Raw genomic sequence first — 20,178 nt, 5'->3', positions numbered from 1 at the left:
CTCTGTACACCCGCTGTGGCACAACCTCCATTCCCCACAAGGCTCCAGTAGGACTGTCGCCTCCCTATGCACCACACCGCACTGAGCAGCTTGCTCCTCCAGTTCACCCCTGATTCACATCCATCCTGCCCCTCTGCCTTCTCAGTCCATTCCATGTACCCTCTTGATCAGTTCGGCTTCTTTCAGGTTCTCTCCCTCGTCCTCCCGTTAGACGTCAATCTAAGGTAGTGGGACATACGGATGCTGAGGCCATTTTGGTCCATCTTGTGCATGGCTGGTTTGTAATTCAGCTGCAAATGTTCTGGAAAGAAGCCAACCTGCTATCTTCAAGAGCAGCATGCCTTGCTCCACACTCCCACCACCCTTTGTGTAAAGTTGTGCCTCCTCTTCTCAGTTTTAACCGGGCTTCGAGCCCGCTTGCGTCTTCCCTCCCAACCATGTTTCTAAAGCTCTGCTTAGACATTACTGGGAGAATTTCGTCTTTGGTTCAGTGTCGTTTCATCCGATTGCTCTACTCACTGACCCTGACAAGTACGTGCACAACTCGTAATGGAGTCAGAGTAAATTTCTCCCTGTCTCCCTCCCCCCTCCTCTTCCTCACTTCCCACACCTGTCTGAACAGCAGCTCTCTCTGAAGAGCGCCATCGCCGTCTCCTGGCACACACTGGCAGAGGGGGGAAGGTGGGGGTGGGAGATGGCCGCTAAAGATGCCGCCAAACAAAAATAGATTTCAGAGCCGCGGAACAGAGCCGAGGGAGAGGAGCTGGGCGGGGGAGAGGAAGGGCAGGCAGCACAGCCCGTGAGCATGCAGAAGAGCAGCTATGAAAAATGAGCAGAATTCTTCTGCGGTTTTGGAATCGTTGTCTGGTTTCCCCCTGCGACCTACAGATGTGTCTATGGACCTTTTGGAGAATTCCGTAGTTCTCGAAGGAAAGTCATACCCACGCACTTCTCCACAAGCTGTTGTCTCCCTGCTCCAGGGCAGGTGTCCACGATCGGTGCTCAGCTCTCTGCCCTGCAGTAGGCCTGTCTGAGAGGTTACTCTCAAGTACCACTTGCCCCAAATGCAAGCTTCTTTCCATTTTTTTTTTCCTTCTTCCTCTCATAAGTCATCTACTTCATTGGCCAGCTTACAAGGGACGGCACAGCCTGTTCCAAAAAAGGACCACAAAAAAAACGCCTCTGGCCCAAAAAAACATTGGGCGTGCTGCTTTTTTCCCCGAACGGTTTCACCAGAAATCGCTGGCGTCAGGGACTTGTATCCTAGCAGCAGATGGGCGTTTCCATCAGCCCTCTCCCTCCAGAGTCATGCCAGAGCTGGATCACACCCTCACCTTCTAAAGGGCCTTGGCGTCTTTTTTTCCCCTGATGAATCATGGGAAAGTTCAAAGGTGAATTCAGGTGAAGCACTTAAGCTCTCCCCTACACCTGCTCTCCAGTGGATTACCCTCCCTGCAACCCTGCTGCTCATTAATAAACTGTGCTTCCTGTGTGTGCAATTAATTCCTGACAGATATGCCGTTTATAGGCACAGAACTCCTGTTTCAGTCCCTCATGTCGGATGCTGCAGGCAGCAGAAATGGAAACGATTGAGCTCTTGGGGAGCCAGGCAGTCCTCTGAGGGCTTGTCAGGCCTCTCTCGGTAAGCTGGTCTTCGAGTTTCACAAGCAGCTACTCGCGATGCCTTTCACAGAACCGTTAGGAATAAGGGGACGTTCGATTCATCGCATTTCTATGGCTCTACTGTAATCACATCTTTAGAACTGCTCATAACGGGGACACCCTTCCTGTCCTGCCTCCCCTCAAAATCAAATACAGAAACTCACGGGGAGAACTTGCAAACTCCACACAGATAGATACCCCCAAGCTAGAAATGAACCCAGGACCCCCCAGCTGCTTAGCGCTACTAACGTCTTGAGATGAGTCTGATTTGTTCCTAGATGCTCTGATACAATGAGCGAGCGAGGTGCAATGACCCTAAGGCGTCTCTGTACAGTATTTGGCACCCTTTCTGGGCGCCATTTTAAAACTCCCTTCCTGACGACAAGCACCAAGAACCCCAGCCAGTGATGTCAAGCTGATCGTCGTCTGCGTGTTTAAAGGCGGCTCCTGGCTTTCCCTTCCCGTGTGCAGGTATTCTGTGCTGCTCGTATTGGAAAGACCTGCAGCCCAGGCAGTGGGCTGCGCTGGATGCACTGCAGGCAGTTCCTGCGCACAACTGCGTCTGCGTCTGCGCAGGGCCACTCTGCCAGACAGCGCACTGTCACAGGCAGGTGACCTCCCATTCCGGAGGATCTGTAAAGGAATCTGAGGTTTCACTGTTTGTCACCACAGTCCTTGAGTTTCAATCCTTTTTTTTTTGCAGGTACGATCATTAGAGGAAAAAAAGACAAGAACATACCATTGAGAACTGCAATGTGGAGGTGTGTGTTTTTTTTTTACCATTTCATATATAAAAAGTGGGTAGAAATGCGCATGTTTAAACATGATGCAACTCTCAGTTTACCATGACAGATTTTCCACAGGGAGAGACTGGAACTGGATGCCCCTGAATTGATGGAAGAGCTCACTAGGTTCTGAAGGTTCTGTCTGGTCAAGTAGAACCTGTCTGTCTGTCTTCTGTAGTCCCCGTCGGTGTGCATGAGCTTATCTGAGCATGCATGACTGAGTGTGTGTGTGTGTTTGCTTGTGTGCCCATCTGGATTGTTTGTGTGTGCAGGTGCAGATGTCTGAGAAAGGGCTACAGCTCATAGCGCAGTCAGTTTCATTAGCGCCAGCTACAGAGCCTTTAAAGTTCCACACACAGTCTATCCAGCTCCCTGTTCCCAGTTGGGAAACCTAATCAGTACAGTCACAGGCCTCACAGACCCAGTATCCTGAACCCTTCTGCAGAGTTGAAGGGACTTTCACAGGCACCATGTGCCGACCTGGGGCTGCACAAACAGCGCTGTGAGAAAAGTTCCCTGATTTACTGCTTCTATTTTAGAACCATCGCCCTCAAAGCCAAAATCTTCACATGCCATGAAGCGAAAACATCTTTTAAATCGAGTGCGTGCCTTATTCCTCTGTGTTTCAGCCGTACCCACACAATAATACCAAGTGTAGCAGAACTCACATTCTATGCCAGGACTCCCAGATATAATCAGAACACAGCATTCCCACACTAGAATTAGATTGAGGCACAAGCACAAAACACAATGACACGGGCACGTCTCCTCTGCGTCCTCGTAAAGCCGCCCTTTGCACACGAACGACTGCTTGGCAGGAGAACAACCACAAACCCGAAGGCACTGAACACAAATTCCCCCACATTTCGCGTGAGACGAGGCTTTGTTTTTCTTTTCGGGGAAGAGACGCTGTGCTGGTGCGTCGACAGTGCCCACACCTACATTTCTTCCGACATTCAATTCACTAGGAAGGTTTAGAAGCCCCATTTCAATTTAAGACGTTAAATGACCACCATCCAACGTCAGGATTTGCATTCAGAAATTCAGTGATTTCCAACACGGTGCTTTTTATCGGTGTGTAAATATTCTGCATATGCTACATTGCAGGCTGGACCCCAGCTCAGACGTGCTGTACAAAGCCGGGATATTACAGCCGAGTATAAAAGCGACGTTCAGTCCTTGTCTAAATCAATTAATAGGAAAGGGTGGGAAAAGCACTATAAATGTAACGAGATGAGCGATTTCACGGCTGAGCTCCCAGAGCCGCGGCGTCTCGTGGCAGGACCGCTCGTGCCGCCGAGGCCGGTTCCGCCGTCCCGATTGGTCCGGGCGAGGCGCGCGAGGACGATCTCCGGGGCAGCTCGTGATGACATTTCTTAGGCCTCTTTCACGCGGGACGCCTCGACATCTCCGATGACACAAACTGGCGCAGTAGTGTCCCAGCCGGGCGGATATGATTCAGACTGACATTGCTCGAAGGGCAGTGGCCAACATGCATAATAAATTAAACGATGAGGGGGGGGGAAAGGGGGGATTGGATGTCGTTGCAAATACTGCTCCTGTCACTCATAAACTCATTGTTTCATAGAGCCTGCTCATGCATCCATTTTACTAACTGCTTCATCCAATGCAGGGTCGCGGGGGAGTCGGAGCCTATCTCGGCAAGCAACGGGCCCAAGGCAGGGTACAGTTCATCCCAGGGCAGGCACCCCCCCAGGGCCAGCTCCCCCTGAGAGCAATTCACTTCTAGCACGGCTGTGGACTGGAGGAAACCGGAGCACCCGGAGAAAACGCAGAGGGGCTTGGGCAGAACATGCAAACTCCACACAGACAGCACCCCGGCTCTGCAATGCAACCCGGGGCCCCAGCGCTGCGAGGCGGCGATGTGAACCGCTGCGCCAGCTCGCTGGTCAGCTCACGGTGTTGTTTTAAACACCAAGATGTAGCCAGTCGGCTGGTTCTCTGGGATCAGCGCTCGGGCAGCAGCTGGGGGGACTCGGATCGACGGACGAGACGGTGCCGGTGGTGCTCGGGGTCAGCCCGGGCACGATCACACCGCGGCGCGCCTGGCCGGCGGGCGGGAGCTCGGCAGCCCGAAGATCAGTGAAGTACAATTGCAGCGTGACAGCCGCCAAATGCGGAAAATCAGATTTTACCTTCATCTCAGCAGAACAGAAATGACGGGGGGTTGTAATTAAGCATCTCAGGATTCGATTGTGGCGGACGCCTCTCGATAGTCCGTAATGAGCCTGTGAAAAGTCTCCAGATCGTAATCACTTGTACTTTTCCCTCCTTCTCCACAATTTAGACTGTAATGCGCGAGCTATTAGCTAGCGCAAATCGCTGGAAATAGTACTGTTAAAGACTGAACCCCTCTGGAAATGGACTAATCTTTAGAAGAAGGCACTTAAATCTTATTTAATGCCTGGCTCTGCTAGCTCTGTGAAGTTGCCCCCTCTGCAAACAAGACACACCACCCACCCCAGCTGGTTGTGCTCCGTGCAGGTTTGAGCTGTTAAAAGCAGTGTTGTTGTCGCTTTCGTTCCCGAGATATAGCGCCCCGGTCTCGTTCTTTTTTTTTGCTCAGTCTGTGCAGGTTTGCGCAGTTCAAAAGCAGCGTGTCAGGTGCTTGCGTTCCCCGGAATATAGCGCCTTGTCTGGCTCCACTACCAGATGAACAACACAGCCCCGCCCGCAGGCGCAATGACGCGCAGGAGACGAGGCTGGGCGCGCAGAGTGAATCGGTGACAGAAGAGCACGCGTGCACGCCCAGGTGTTGTAGTTTCGTGGCGATCACACAGACCCCACAGTAATTCGCGGTCATTTAACAGACCCCCATCCACACTAATCTTGGATTGTGCCGAGGCCCCATCGCTTCCGGCGCGCGTGCTGCTCGTGGTCTGCCAGCCCGGTCCATAGAGGTCAATTCAGCCGATGACCCCTCCTATGCGCTCATTCAAACAAAGAAGTCACAGCACTCCCAATGAGCTGGGGGCAGCTCAAAGATCCAGCGTAGTTCATACGTCAAGGAAGAGACCTTTCTTTGACGTCAGCGAGCTGCTGTCTGACGTCCTGTGTCGTGAGGATTAAAATATAGATGTCAAGGGAAACGGTATAAATATCTAGCCCGAGCTCGTTTATTTCAAATGACAGGCAGCTCTCCACGCTGGAGGAGAATTACTCACTGCTTCCTGAGTGTAGCGACGTTTCGAAGATACAGGCTTTAACGGAACAGAATGTCATTACCTGGGAAAGTCAGTTCAGTTATACAGTGACGCACATGGCTACAGAGGAAAACAGTATTATTCCATAACAAGGAATCGTTTCGTGAAGTTATACTGTACCTTTCGGTATAAGAACATCGTGACCCCAATACACTGACAATCGACTGAGTAGCTGTGGAATTTAACGTCAAAATATATTTATCCAACCACAGAGTAGTCTAATACTTCAGGTCTGAAAAAGACGACTGATACTATTTTCGGTTGCATGTTACAATATCTACATTGACCTGTACTGGGGAATCAGCGGTGTGTTTTACAAACCAGGACTCCCGAGAAAGACACGGGGCACACCTGAACTCCCCGGGTTCCGCCTGAATGAGCCCAGCCCACAAACCACTAGAATTTATACACAGACTTCCAAAAGACACGTTTCTCTTAATAACGCTAGAGGTCTGCGGTGCCTCTTAATACCCTGCCACGGGCGTGCAATTTAAGAGAAAATGAGAAGGCGAAAATAAAATAAAACATATTTGAGTAGAATCTCAATCAAATAGGCATGATAGTCTGTATCCCAGTGGGAGTATTCGGAAGCCTTCAGATTCATTCCTCGCCGCTGTGATCTGACAGCACGGATCACCGCCAGCGACAGTTCACCTGCCAATGTGTTACCGCGACTTCACTCCTTCGACAAGATTATCGCTCTACCTGTCTGCTAATATGTTCTAGGCACGGTATCGCCGACGGATTCCAGTTCCCGTGGAAAGACTTTAAAACCTTTACTTTAAAAGGCTTTTGCATGGACAGGACTCAGACAATATTGCATGAGCACCGTGACAGGTATGCCGGGCCACCTGAGTCCGCGAGGCACGCTCTGCTGCTTCGAAACCCGCGCTGTTCACAGACTGTTAGAACCAGAGAGGTCCACTCCAGTCAGAACAGCCCGCAACTGATGTCATCCGGGGAACGCCAGCAAAGGCGTAGATGCAGGTTTAAGTGTTAATCTCTCATTTACATTCCTATCAAGACACCCTTCTAAAACAATAATTATAGAAACCCGCTATCTGAGGTCCACTCATCAAGTTTTATTCTCCCGTTTCAAATCGGACAAATGTCATTTTACAGGACGCCATATTTACAGAGCCTATACCAAAAAAAAACAACCGACAAAAGCTGGTCACAAAGATGACTTGGATGTGTCACGACCATAAAGACAAGGGGGGTCATGCATTCTCACCGGGGTCGTGTCGCTTGTGTCATACGCCTTCTGGCGACAGTGGCCTATTATCGGGCTTCGACAGGTGATCAGAACCTGTCCGCGTCTCGCCCTGGGGGGCGGCGGCGGCGGCGGGAGGGGCAGGTCTTACCTTGGACTCGGGCTGGACCGACACGGTGCCGGGGGAGCGCTGGAGATCCCGGTTCTGGGGCTCGTTCTCCTTCTCGTTGTTCTCCGTCATCGCTCCGGGGTCCCGGCTCTCGCTGCTCGCGTCCCGGACGGTTCTGCGCCGCGCTCGCGCTGGAGGCTGGCCGGCGGCCCGGCTCGTGCCGCGCCCGCGAGCGAGTCAGTCAGGAAGCGGTATCCGGCTGAGCCTGCTGAGTGCAAGTGGGTCAAATCCTCCTTTTTATTCGCAAAGCATATTGACGATTCTCTTCGCAGGGAATGACAATACTACTGAATTACGGCTTATACCGTATTGTCTCTTTCACTTAATGTACCATTTCGTTCTGTTCAGGTTAGCGATGCTCGTATATATATATATTGTTTTTAAAAATCAATTATTTTTTCAGTTTCTTGCGCGGCAGTCACTTTTTGCAAACTGCCACACGCGTCAGCATTGCCTTTGGTGTTATGTAGCCCCCATGCATTGAAACGTACACACCGCAGAGGATAGTAACACTGGTAGCAACTCTCTTTTTCAGAAACACAAGAAAACCAAGCCGCAGTGGTCTGAATCCCAGTGAAGTGCGCCTGTCCTGCGACTCAGTCAGATCAGTGCTTTTAATTCCAGCGCTCTCAGATATACTGGCCTCGGTGGCGCTATCGACTTTGCAGTTCGCCCTTAATCTAGCCCAGGTGCTGTACTGGTGGAGCACGCCAGATCTGCAGCCTCACACGCGCCTTTGCTACAAGTTTGATTTAATAGAATGCCCGACCACGCTTCCGCGGCTCTGTGATTGGAGCGGGGTTCTCTTTGATATGCTAATATCGACCGCCGTCCGCACGGTGATTGGCCGCTGTGTGTGACGTCGCCGCGCCGGGGCGTGTCTCTGGGCACAGGTAGATGTTTTGGTACCCATTTAAGGTGGCCCCAAGAAAAGGAGACGTGCTCTGTTCTAGAAAGAATATTGTGACAGTAATAGGAGAATCACAAATAAAAAATATGACTTCCTTGTTTGTGCAAACATTCGTACGCACGGTTGATTATCATTATTGAAATTAAATGCATTTTGGCACCAATACGAACTGCAGAAACAACATACTACACTTTCAAAGTCAAAGGGCCTGGTAAGACAACGCTGATAGACAACGGGTCCTTAACCAAATGGATCTACACACACAGGAGCGCAAGAATCAAGCCAGGCAGCATTGCCGCGTGTTGCGGACTGCATCCCAGAGAATGGGAAATGAATTTCCTATCGGCGAATGATCAAATGGTTTTCAGGGGCGTGAACACCGACGTACAACCCTCATCTCGAAAACCCGCTTTAGGAGAAACTCGCACGTCATGTAAGACTCGTGATATTTAATGACCTTGCCCATTAAAAAAAAGAGAGAGAAACCGTCTTCGGCTTGATCACATTTTGTTCTCAGTGAGCTGCAGAACGGCCTTTGCCAAAGTAATAATTCCTAATGCCCACCTTTACAGCATGAAAACAGCCCTACTAGACCCGAGCGTGAACTTCACCACCTTTCCCGTGAGGAAGACCCCCAGCAGCAGCTCCAAACGTGCCTCCGGAGAGGATCTGATCGCACCCCAGGCGTTACTAGCAACGCGCCTCGCGCGCCAGCACGCCCCCCCCCCCCCCCCCCCGCGCGGAGGGGCGCTTTAATGTGCCCGATGACTCAGTCGCGCGCTAACTATAGAAACTATTGAACGAGAATTACAGGTGTGCGCACGCAAACGGCGCCTTCTGAACTGCCCAGGAACAAGTAATAGGTTTATTCCTAGTCTAACCCCCCGCTGAACTGCTCGACCAGACAGCCTCTTGACGCGCTCTTAGCAATTTTGTTTTAAGCATGGCGCGGTGCAGACAGCGGTCGGTCACTCCATACAAGCTCGTTGCCTCAGCAGGTTGTATTCGGTCCCGTGCATCTCCAGTCAAGGAGGGGGTTAGGGGCGAGGTCTTTGACAGCGCTGCTTTGATCAGCCTCTATGGGCTGTTCTCGTCTCTCTGCGCGATAGTGGGAGGAATATACCCACGATCCTGCACACTCCACGGCAGCGGACCGGACTCTGGCATAACGGAGTGACTCGACATTACCGTAAATAACCAGAGAGAAAAAATTCAACTCAATTTGTACAACAGCTTGGGAAAAGTGCTTTGGGAAAACGTTCCAGCGGGCACCCATCTCCTTCCCGAGATTCCAGCATTTTCTCCCGTGGGACTGGGAGGGAAGCACTAGTGACCCACGAAAAACGAGTGGACAACAACAGGTTTTGCGGTCGACTCTAGGTGCGCCCAGTCAAGAACAACACGCTCTCTAGCGGCTGTTCTAGAAACTAGAAGTATCGAAGCGATGGTCGCTCGTCTCGCTCCATCCTCGCGGCGTAGCAGTACAAGAGTCTGGAGTGCGTCATGTCAGCCGACGTCATTCAATTGGCGTTGACCCTTCTTTTTGCCCGTTTCGGAGTGAAAGTGCCGAGGGCCGCCGAAGACCAAACTTCGGGCCTGTGTGTAAGAACGTTCCCCCGCGGGGGAGTCATGTTAGCAGGAGACTTGAACGGACAGGAAGCGTGTGGCGGCTGTCTACTGCTCTGGAGAAGGCGAAGCAGTCTGGGTTATTACAGAAAGAGGCCATACTGCTCACCACCACGCTCGCTGTCTTCCAAGCAGAGCTATTTTTGAACACTAACTCCTGTCTTAGCTGGTGCCAGCCTTTCATATTCTCGGAGGGGGGGGGCATTGTGGTACAGGGGGGTGGTGGTAACACACATATCTCAAAGAACTAGAGCACTCCAGGCTCCGTGTGTCTCTCTGGAGGGGGGCAGCGTGAGGGGGGGACACTGTGTGGCTCTCAGGTATGCTGGGACTGGGGGTGCCGGAGGGCTCGCTCGCAGGGCGGCTGGGGCAGAGCCGGTAGTGGCCAGGTGTGGGCGCACGGCGTGTCTCCTGGGGACATGCAGGACCACCGCCGCCTCCTCCAGCACGGGCTGGTGGAATGGCGCAGTTTCTAATTAAAGCCCCTGTCATGTGTGTGCGTGTGCTCTGTGTAGCACTGTCGAGATACAACAGCACACAGAAACGCGTGGGATTAGACAGCCAGCCCGGCAAAGCAGCAACAAAGCCTTTGAAATATATCATCCTCTTCCCCTCAAATTAGCATAACACCCTTCTCTGAAGCCCCTTATCAGTCCGCTGTGCAACCACAGTCTCTCTCCTCCAGCGCTGCTCGTTTATTTACAGAGGAAAAGCCATCACAACCAGCGGCGTGCCAACACACACAGCAAAGGCTCACTCCAGGTCACCTGAATGTTTAACAGAAGCGTTTTAATGAGAAGTCCTTGATCTGCGTCTGTGCACGTATGCACACAGATGCCTATTTTGCAGTGACGTCTGCCACTGTTTCATCTCGGGCTTTTCAGAGATCACAGTGTCGCTGCTGAAGGATTTAATGGACACAAGGTCATTCTGAATTGTGTGCTTTCTTGTGCATTGAATTCTAAAGCATCACCCTGATTTAAAAAAAATCTCTCTAAAATTGCAAACAGATGTCTTCACCCCAAAACTACACATCCTTATTACCTGTACAGCGCTTTGAGTGGAGTGTCCAGAAAAGCGCTATATAAGTGTAAGCAATTATTATTAATGTCTGCAAATGATGGTGACATTTTCCAGAGTAGCCCAATATCTCCCTATGATGGTCCATGAAGGTGTTGACTCATCCCTGAGACAAAGTTCACTTACACTATCTTAATATATCAGGGGTGGGCTCTCCTGGTGCTGGAGGGCCAGTCTGTCTGCAGGATTTCTAGGTCTTTTCAAAGCAGCTGATGAACTGGAAGAAGCAGTTAAACTGGATAAACTAATAATGAGCTGATTTAGGAGCTGGGATGGACACCTGCCCTCCAGCACCAGGAATGCTCATCCCTGTACTATGAGGTAAACTCAATTTAGCCAGTTTTCTTCTATCTCAAGTATTCGCGGGTTGCACAATGACTTGAGACATAGAATAAAAGCATCCATACTTTTATGCAATACCAAGCTTCAAAGGATCTGCTGAGAATCATGTTTCAAAATAAGCAACAAAAGTAAAAGACAATATTCATCTCTGCTGCTGGTAGCAGTTGATGCCTCTAAAAGTACCCTCCGCCTTCATTTTGTGGGGTGTGGGATTGGGTAAAGGAATCATATGAAACTCCTGAATTGCAAAACATCACAGTGCATTACATATTTTTTGAAGACTATCGAGTATCTAAAAAATAAAGAGCAAAACACAGACATCTGCATTTCATCTGCTTCCTGAGTTCTGCAAATGTGAAGTACTGCAACCCCCTGCAAAGACCAGCTCACACCCTCTTCGCTCATTGCAAACACTGAGACATTTACATGCAAATGAGCATGCAAAGAATAGGGGAGCGCCTCGATACAGCACTGATTCGGGTGCAGACGTGAGACGCATACCGTCGACCGTCTCCTCCAAAGTGTGATGAAACGAAATGATTGTGCATAAAACTGGGCCAGCGTGCTAGCAGACAAATAAGAGTGAAGAAAGAGGAGCGCGTGTTCATAACACCGCTGAAGCTGTCCCTTGTATTCAAATCAAAGAGCGCTGTGTTGCTATTTATACATGAATGTCAGCATAAATTGCATTCATCAATTATCACTGACTGTGTTGTTATGCTTGCTGTCTATTACATTTAATGCATCCTTCTTTCAAGGGACATTTTACTGAGCTTACTTACTCAGCTAATAAACCAAATATCATCCATCCTGCCATTATCTGGAGACTGCTGATGAGGATAGCAGCAACCCAGAGCCTGTTCTGGGAGCACATAGGATCAGATGGAGTTAGCACTGCTGCCTCACAGGGCTGGGTCCCTGGGTCCAGTTCCAGACCTGGGGTGCTGTCTGGGTGGAGTTTGTATGTTTTCTCCATATTCATGTCACACAGTCCAAAAACATACTGGCAGCTTAACTGGCATTTTGGGGTAATTGGGCCTGGTGTGAGTGTGAATCTGTGTGTGTCCTGCCCTGTGCCTGTTGCTTGCCAGCTCTGGCTCTCCAACGGCCCTGAAGTGGATGGAATAAATGAGTGGATGGAGGTGCAGGACTCATCCTTGATGTTGTAAAAAGGAGACGGGAAAAGAGAAGACAAAGGAAAAGAATGAGTTTTAAATAGAGCACTTTAGTTTGCTATTCAGTCAGATGGATTCATTTTTTATTCATCACTTTGAAGTGATTTTACCGGTAAGATAGTCTTCCTGGGATTCGCTGTTCCATTTCCTCTGTGTGCATGCAAAGATAGTAACTCCTGATGAACGGACAAAGTGGGGGTGACCCACCATTAAAACTGGGGTTTCAATAAACCAAATGGCTTTTCATCTAAATCTAAAAGTGTAGAAAATACTGCAGGAGTGTATGTGAGAGAGACAGTTATGTGCATCTGTGTGTGAGCGAGTGAAAGGCTTGTGCGAGGATTTGCGTGCTTGCCGAGATTATATCCATGAGTGCATCCGTGAATTCCAGGCCGTTCTTCCTTTCGGATGAAGATGCAGGACTGATCTCCACCTTGTGAGTCTGACTGAGGGAGATGATGTGAGGATGGTGTTCTGAGACTCCTGTGTAGGACAAACAGAATTTCAGTTTTGCAGTTTCTTGTTATCTGCGTTGTTTCTGAGGGGCTCGGAGCCTTGAGGCTACCTCAGGACCCCAGAGTGATCGTGACAGAAATCTGAGTTTCCCCTCATTACCTTAGACCAGGGGGTCTCAGTTTGAATGCAGCAGGTTTCCTTGTGTCTTTTTAGACCGACATCATCTTGAGGCTGTTGAAGAGGGATAAACAGGTCCAATTACACCTAATTTGGACCGATACAACCCTTATTCCAGGGGTAGAGACCTGCTGGATTCTGGACCCTGAGGACCAGGTTTGGAAACTGCTGCTTTAGTTACTGCTTTTCAATTACTGCACTGGTTCTAGAAACTCAAAACCAAAACAATCTCACTTCAATATTTCACAAATTCATCTGCTTTTTTGTCTTCATATTCGCCTCTGGTCAATTGCCTTTTCATTGTATTGGGCCTTCCTCTGGGCCACCCGCTGGGCTATAGTTTGCCCCTTCAACAGCAATCAGATCATGGCAGTGCCCTCGTGCATTCCCACCCAACAGCTGGCACTCATGTGAGGCTGTACTTGGAGAAACGTTCTAATGCACCACAGCCCATCATTTCGGGGAAAACATCAAACAGTGAAACAGAGTAGCCTTTGTAAGATCAGTCAGAGGTACCCTGCATGCATGGTGATTGCAGGTTTGTATCGCCTCTTGAGGAGACAGTGCAACACACTTGTCTTTGTGCTCTCTGTGTTTCATCCTGCCTGGGCTCTGCAGCATCAATACAGCGATATTGTACAAGACATCCATAAAGGCTGTGTGTGCTGTGAGTGGCTCACCCTGTCACTCTGCTGGGCTTTGCTGCAGCACCAGCTGCCGAGGGTGGAGGTGTGCGAGCTGAGGATGATGTGGGGCATTGCAACTCTTCCTCTCTCTTTCTCTCCTGTCCGTGATGATCCCTGTACTCTGTGTATCAGTGATTGCTGACTCCCCATGTAATAATAATAATAATAATAATAATAATAATAATAATAATAATAATAATAATTTTCCTCTAAGACAGATAACCTCCCAGCATGTCTTTGGACTGTGGAAGGAATCCAGAGCACCAGGAGGAAACCCACACTGACATGGGGTGAACATACAGATCCTCACAGACAGCACCCCAGGAACTGAACCCAGGGCCCCACCACTGCAAGACAGTAGTGCTCACCACTGCAGCACTGTGCTGCCCAAAAGTTTCATTCGCTGTGCTTCATTCTGGAGAAATGACAACTGAAAGGACGTCTGACAAAACCATCTGCAGAGAGAAGACTCATGTCACATGCACACACACACACACACACACACGCGCGCGCGCGCACACACCACACATGCACAGATACGCGCACACACACACTCCGAGCTTCTGTCACGGGCTGGCTCCTGGAGTCTCACACACGAGCTGGTGCAGAAAGGGAGACAGGTTCTCTCTCCTGTGGATGTGCATCCTGACACTCGTGGGCTTCCAGGCTCACGCCCTCGGAGGTAGACTGACAGACAGGCACAGGGGCTGCAGCAGGGTGGCCAGGGGCTGCTGAGCCCAGCGAGCCGCTTTCTGCTGAGCCCAGCAATCGCTGCTGTGCGGCAGGCTCCCTGGAGGACAGCTCCCAGCCTAGAGCTGAGAGATAGCAAGCTAGAGGAAGAGCACAGTTTATTTAAAAAAAAAAACAGAAACATAGCAATTCATTGAAGGCTTACTTTCTAATAAGGAGAGTAAAAACGCACTTAAATAACTGGAAAGCTCTAGCAGGATTCAACAACTGCTCAGAACCTTTTGTACAATTACAAACAACATCATTTAAAACAAGAAAACAAGCGGTGATCGCTCTTCGTTAAAAGCTTAGTTAAAATAATGAGTCCTGGGTGTTACGCTCCTAGGCTCTGCTTGTGTTCTTAGCTTGCCTTGGTTAGCCTGTGCTGCTCTACACTATCGTGTGTGTGCTGGAGCGGACGACAGCAGACCTCAGCAGTGAAGGTGCAGATTACATAATGCCTTCCACCAAGTTACGAGTTCTTTCTTAAAGGGAGATCTGGGATTCTGGCAATGTTAGATTCTTCTGCTGACAGCGCCCCCACAAAGCCTGGGCAACATTTTGACATCTATGCTATTAATAGAACCTACTTCCTGCAAGATAATTGGAGGATAATTGTAGGATTTTTTTAGAACATTTATTTTATTCCTAAAGATCTTTTTTTAAAATAAGGATTCATAATCAGCATCTCGGCTCTGGCCTCTGAAATAGAACTAGGGGGTGTGCAAGGGGGAGAGTGAGGGACAGCCTCCTGCAGGCCCAGATGAAGGACAGACAAGGGGGTTCTAGGGGGAATTATCAAATACGTCTTCCTGGTTATGAACTAACTGGGGGAGGGACTGGGGTATTGGTTCAGATTGTCTGTACCGAGAAGGAATAGCTGTTTGTCCAACCTTTCTAGAATGGGGTAGGCTGGAGGGTTGTATTACTGTGCAGACTGTAAAGGATCTAGCAGAGGTTGACTCCGAGCTGAAACGTAAAAGGTAAAAAGACAACATATGTTTGACTGTGGAGCCATCATTCTTCTTCGATATGTTAAGGTTCATCTGGGTAGCTTTCCATGGTATGGTTGTGGTTTTAATGTGCTTCATCTAATTTGTTTTTGCCATGGTTCATGAGTGTATTCCGTTCCTATCCATATATTTCTGCTTTTTCCTTTTGTGAGATTTAACACACTTTCCCCTGCATTTACACTCCCATTGAGCCTGTACTGGCACATGTCAAGTGAGGTTACAAACTACAGAATAAAGGCTTCAACACAGCAAAGTCCTGTGCAGTACATGTCAGTTTCAGCCGCCTGGCTGGACAGATCCTTCCTCAGTTTTTTTTGTGACATAATTGATTATTTATCTCTCTCCTTAATGGATTTAAACATCAAGTCTCAAAGGGACCCCAAAGGGGTTCTTGCTCTTTGTAGCTGAGCTAGATGGAATACCATAACTTAACCCTGTCGATATCTCAGACGGTTGAGAAAACTTGAATCACATCCCCTCTGTTCAAGACTGAAGAGAAGCAGTGCCCGTCTGGGAAACTGTTTCTTACAATCTGGAGACCAAGGGCGAGTAGGGCGTTCTCACTGAGTTCACTGTCATCTTCTAGCACAACTGGTCTCGATTTAAATCCTATGCTTTTCCAAACATCAGCACCTGCATTTGTATTATAATTGATTTCCTGAAACATTTGGGATACAGTTTATTAGCTTTTGATTTACTCACTTTTGGCATGAATGTGATATCATCCATTTTCCACTGATGTCATATCTCTCGTGTCAAATTATAGTTCCCCTAAATTTCTCATTCCTTCAAAATCTGCTTTCTGGAAACTGACAGCTTTTGCTTTGGACTAGACCTGCACAGATTTGAAACAGTCGTCAACGCTACAATCTGTGATGATCACGACTGCCTAATTTCCCTCTGTCCCCTGTTTGTCTCACTCGGTCTTGATCATTTGAAAAGACAAAATCTACACAGGATTTCTGCTTGCAGGTGCTCTTTCCTGATTCAACTGGGACTAGATGGGACACTGCTGTACCTCTGTGTGCTTCCAGTTGTGTGTGAGAATACGTGCGAGCTTGCGTAGATGAGAATTTTCAAAAGCTTCACAGTGTCAGCAAGTGCAAATCACCTGCCTTACAGACAGGTGCAGCTGTCTGGAACCTGCGAAGAGAGTGTACATATTCAGCTGAGAGTGCCATTATTGAAAGCCAAGTAGACTGTATTGAACAGGCGCAGGGGATTTGGTTTGATTTTTTAAACACAAACAGACATGTGTAGCTTCCACGCTCTGTCTGAAAGAAAAGCACGTACATCAGCCCTGCTTCCAGGATAGATGGGGATGAGCAATGCAAGCACAGCATTTTTCCCAAAATAAAGATGACCTGTGCGCTGCAGTGTTCCAGTATGGATCATCCTTCCCTGCACATTTTCCAAAATCCGCTTGACGTCCGCATGACTAACGGCAGTAACCGTCCAGCCCTCGGTAGGGAGGCTCTCTCACTCGGAACAGGCACCTGGCTGCCTGGATTGACAAGGCCTGTCCTGGGAGCTCCAGAAAGGTTAGGATTTGGGAAAAGGCCACCTAGTTACTCACGCTTGTTCGCGTTTTAATGAGCTGGCAGGGTTGTGTCTGATCCGCTCTTAAAAAACACTCCAGGAATGATGGGACCCAGAGACTAACCTTTTCAAGATATACAGAAATGCATTTAGAGTTTCATTAACTGCTCCTGTCTGGCAACACAGACAGGTAATAGAGAACGAAAGCCATAATTAGTCTCTTCTCTATCCTCCTCAATTATGTAGTCTGCTTTAGATTTATATATATTTTTTAGAAAAATTGCTTCTCAAGACTGGGGGGACCTTGTGACTGCTGTTTTTTTTTTCTCCAGCCAAATTCACAAGCTTCTTTGTTTCAAAAAAGTGAGGGAGGCCTTTTATCAGATTTGCTTTCAGCCCTTAAAAAGCTCTGTAACCGATATGAACCCCGCACACAATCAGCAATTTCCTCATTCAGGTGTGAGAGCTGAACTATGACCAATTGGAGTGTGCAGCAGAAGGAAAGAAACTGTGTCTGTGACTCACACAGCATCTTACCTGCCTGTGCCCACTTGTCAGCTGATATCTTGATAAGAGCTGTTCAATCAGAAATAAGGGAGCACATTGTGAGTTAGCAAGCTGAGAAGGAACTGCATGAAGTCCCAGGTGCTGAGGATGTTAGAAACAGTGTACCTGGAGGTATTTTTGACACCTAGATCTGAGTGCAGACAAAACTAGTGAGCAGATCAATTATAAGCATCAACTAGCACTGGTGATTAAGGGCCCAGGCGGAACTGGTAGACACAGGACTTGTCCAGGACTGAGAACTGCTGGTCTAAACAACAGAGCCTGTTGTCTTCCCAAGCAGTGGCCAGTCCTGGGCCTGGTTCTGTCCTGGACCACGACAGGCCAGCAGGTGCTTCAGGACACACCTGAGCTGAGCTCCTGTCCATACACATGTCCTGTTGTGGCTGCTTTGTGAATTCACGGGATTCCTTAGCTGAGCGCCTGAAACGCGCATGATGGCCGCCTCGGTGTTTCCACAGACCCTGGACCGTGTCTTCTCATCGGCTGCTTCCCGATGTATTTATCCCTTTTATGTGTGTTTGCGGAGCCTGCAGGGCGCTGGCCGCTCTGTCTTGCACGCCAGGCAGTTCACTGTGCTCTGCCCGTCGGCTTGCTCGCAGGATCCCCTGTGACCGTGTGACCTTGAGCGTCCTCAGCTAGATTTCGTAACGCCGATGCCGGTGAATTTTACAATCATTTTTTAAATCCCCACACCTGCTTTCATCCCAAAGGATCCCGAAGCATTTTACAGGAGGGTACCCGCGTCAGCCACCACGAACGGCCCGACCCCACTTAGGGTGACGCGCAGCGGGCGATCCGCACCAACTCCGCCGCACATCCGGGGAGGGGACATTAGCGCGCCCAGATCGTGCAACCCCACAGTGGAATTGTACCAACACACTGGATTTCACACCCCTACTCTTACGAAAAGGGGCTTTGGGTCTTCAGTGCCGTGCCGAGCGCTTGCGAGCAAGCTCTCACAGCACAACAGCGACACCTTCTGGCCGGGCTGCAGCAGTAAATCTCTGTACACCGGCTTCTGCACTACTGCAGTAAAGTTTATATTTCTCAGTAAAGTTTCTCAGCGTGCGACATTCAGCGTACCTTGAATGTGTGTGCACCTTAGTCTGGCTGAGCTGCACATATAACCAACAAGCAGACTTCTCTGTACAGACGCACAAAATGGTTCTTCCAGCAACGACTGGAGCGCTCTCTTCCCAGAACATTTAGTACGGAGCGATTCTGTCCAGTTTAAAGTTACTACTCCGGTTTTCATCATCAGAACAGACTGTATTCCTGTCTTCTTATATAGCTGCTGTTCACAAAGCTTCTGGAGCCTTGAACACCGTGTTCTTCACCGAAGCAAAGAGGACTGCTCTAATTTTATCACGCGTGGGTGTTTGACTCCAAACCCTGCCATTCACTTTTTCCGCTCCTTTTGGGGATTTGTAGAACTTTCAGCTCAAGATCGGCGATTTCACCCTTTCCCCAAAGTAATGTAATCACACAATAGTCCATTTATTGTCCACATACCATTCTCTAGCTGCTGTGAAGACTCTGATGCAGCTGCTCGATCTTTCACGGCGTTTGAAGTGTCGAAACCACAGCAGGTAACAAGAGGTCTTTTCAGGGGGCTGGGCTTGGGTTCATCATGAACAGGCGTATGAAGGCATTAGACCCCACGTCAGCCAGCGCTACAAACACTAGCATTCTCCCCAGACGCACACACTTGGATTCTTGCGTTTGCATAGTGTTCCAAATGATACCCCAACTCCACACGGGGCGAAATGAAAACCCGAAATGTTTGGGGCAGTTATTTCTGTTGCGAGAATGACCTCCCATAGCGTGTTTGTCAGCAATGGCCGTCTGTGGGCTCGGTTGGGGCCCCGTAGTGACTGTAATACACGCGCGCACGACCCCCGGACCTCACCGCGCGCTGAGCCCGACAGGCAGTGCGAAGCTTATCGGCCGATTGGCCGGAAGGGGAGCGAGTGGGAGGAGTCTACCAGTCCTCATTCTGCCTCTGTGCCCAGGACCCGCCATGGGCTACTCCGCATCAAGAGGGACCAGCAAAAAAATAAAATGGCCATTTTAAACTTAATGACATGTAATACGTTGATTAGCCGCGCAAAGCGGGCAACAGAATAAAATCTTCATCAAGCAGCAAAGTGGCAACAGTAAAATCAACAACATTTGGAGCGGGTATTCGGAAAATTAAGTTCATAGTTTAAGACAAAAAATGAATTCAGTGTTGCACAATCTTAACACAGCTGGTTTCCGTTTGCAAAACAGGCTTCTTAGCTCAAAGCGCTGTGTGCAGATATTGCAGACAACACAAGGCCACCCTTCTTTAACTCTTGTTTTGCAGAATAAGGCTTTAGCGTTCATCTCTGACGTGCCAGCTCTCCCCCTTCCTTTCCTGCCATCTAGACTCATTAACCAACAATTAACACCTCGGTGCTTCTAATTAGCTCATCTGCTGATTAGGGAGCGAGGCTCTGTGTGTGCACAACTGTGTGAAGCCTGGTGCGTTTGATCTTCGAGAGCCCTTATTTTCTTCCCCATGTGCAATTCTAAAAAATCCCTTCACTATTCATTCCCTGCATCGGTATAGTGCTTTACCTCCTAAAGGACCCCACGTGTCTGCCATGCAAGTGCACAGCAGGTTACGTAGAGACATGAGAGACTGCTACTGCTTCTGAATGAAGGGGGAGATGAAGAAGAGCAGATCACACAAACTCACAGGCTACAGGCTCTACTCACACCAGCAGTGCCATGTGATCTGGACTGACTGAGCAGTTAGGACTATGGCTGAACATCTCTTCTCAACCCCAGCTCCTCCTGCA

General features: G+C 49.2%; 1 protein-coding gene across 2 annotated transcripts in view; it reads right to left on the bottom strand.

The window, feature by feature from the left end:
• The window catches only part of LOC102688531 (SH3 and cysteine-rich domain-containing protein 2), a 33,429-nt gene extending 25,393 nt beyond the window's left edge, over positions 1-8,036 (bottom strand). The window contains exon 1 of one of the 2 annotated variants that reach the window (XM_006638261.3): positions 7,036-8,036. In XM_006638261.3, coding sequence (XP_006638324.2) covers positions 7,036-7,125 — 90 coding nt within the window. In that variant the 5' untranslated portion in view covers positions 7,126-8,036. Of the gene's footprint in view, positions 1-4,603; positions 5,486-7,035 lie in introns of those variants that run through there. The other variant, XM_015362225.2, reaches the window with a different exon arrangement.
• Between the last annotated feature and the right edge of the window lie 12,142 nt (positions 8,037-20,178).

Source organism: Lepisosteus oculatus, chromosome 28 (genome assembly GCF_040954835.1).
Source record: "Lepisosteus oculatus isolate fLepOcu1 chromosome 28, fLepOcu1.hap2, whole genome shotgun sequence".
In the NCBI taxonomy this organism is placed as follows: Eukaryota; Metazoa; Chordata; class Actinopteri; order Semionotiformes; family Lepisosteidae; genus Lepisosteus; species Lepisosteus oculatus.
Note: the sequence above shows the minus strand (reverse complement) of the source record. Positions and strands in the feature narration are given on the sequence as shown.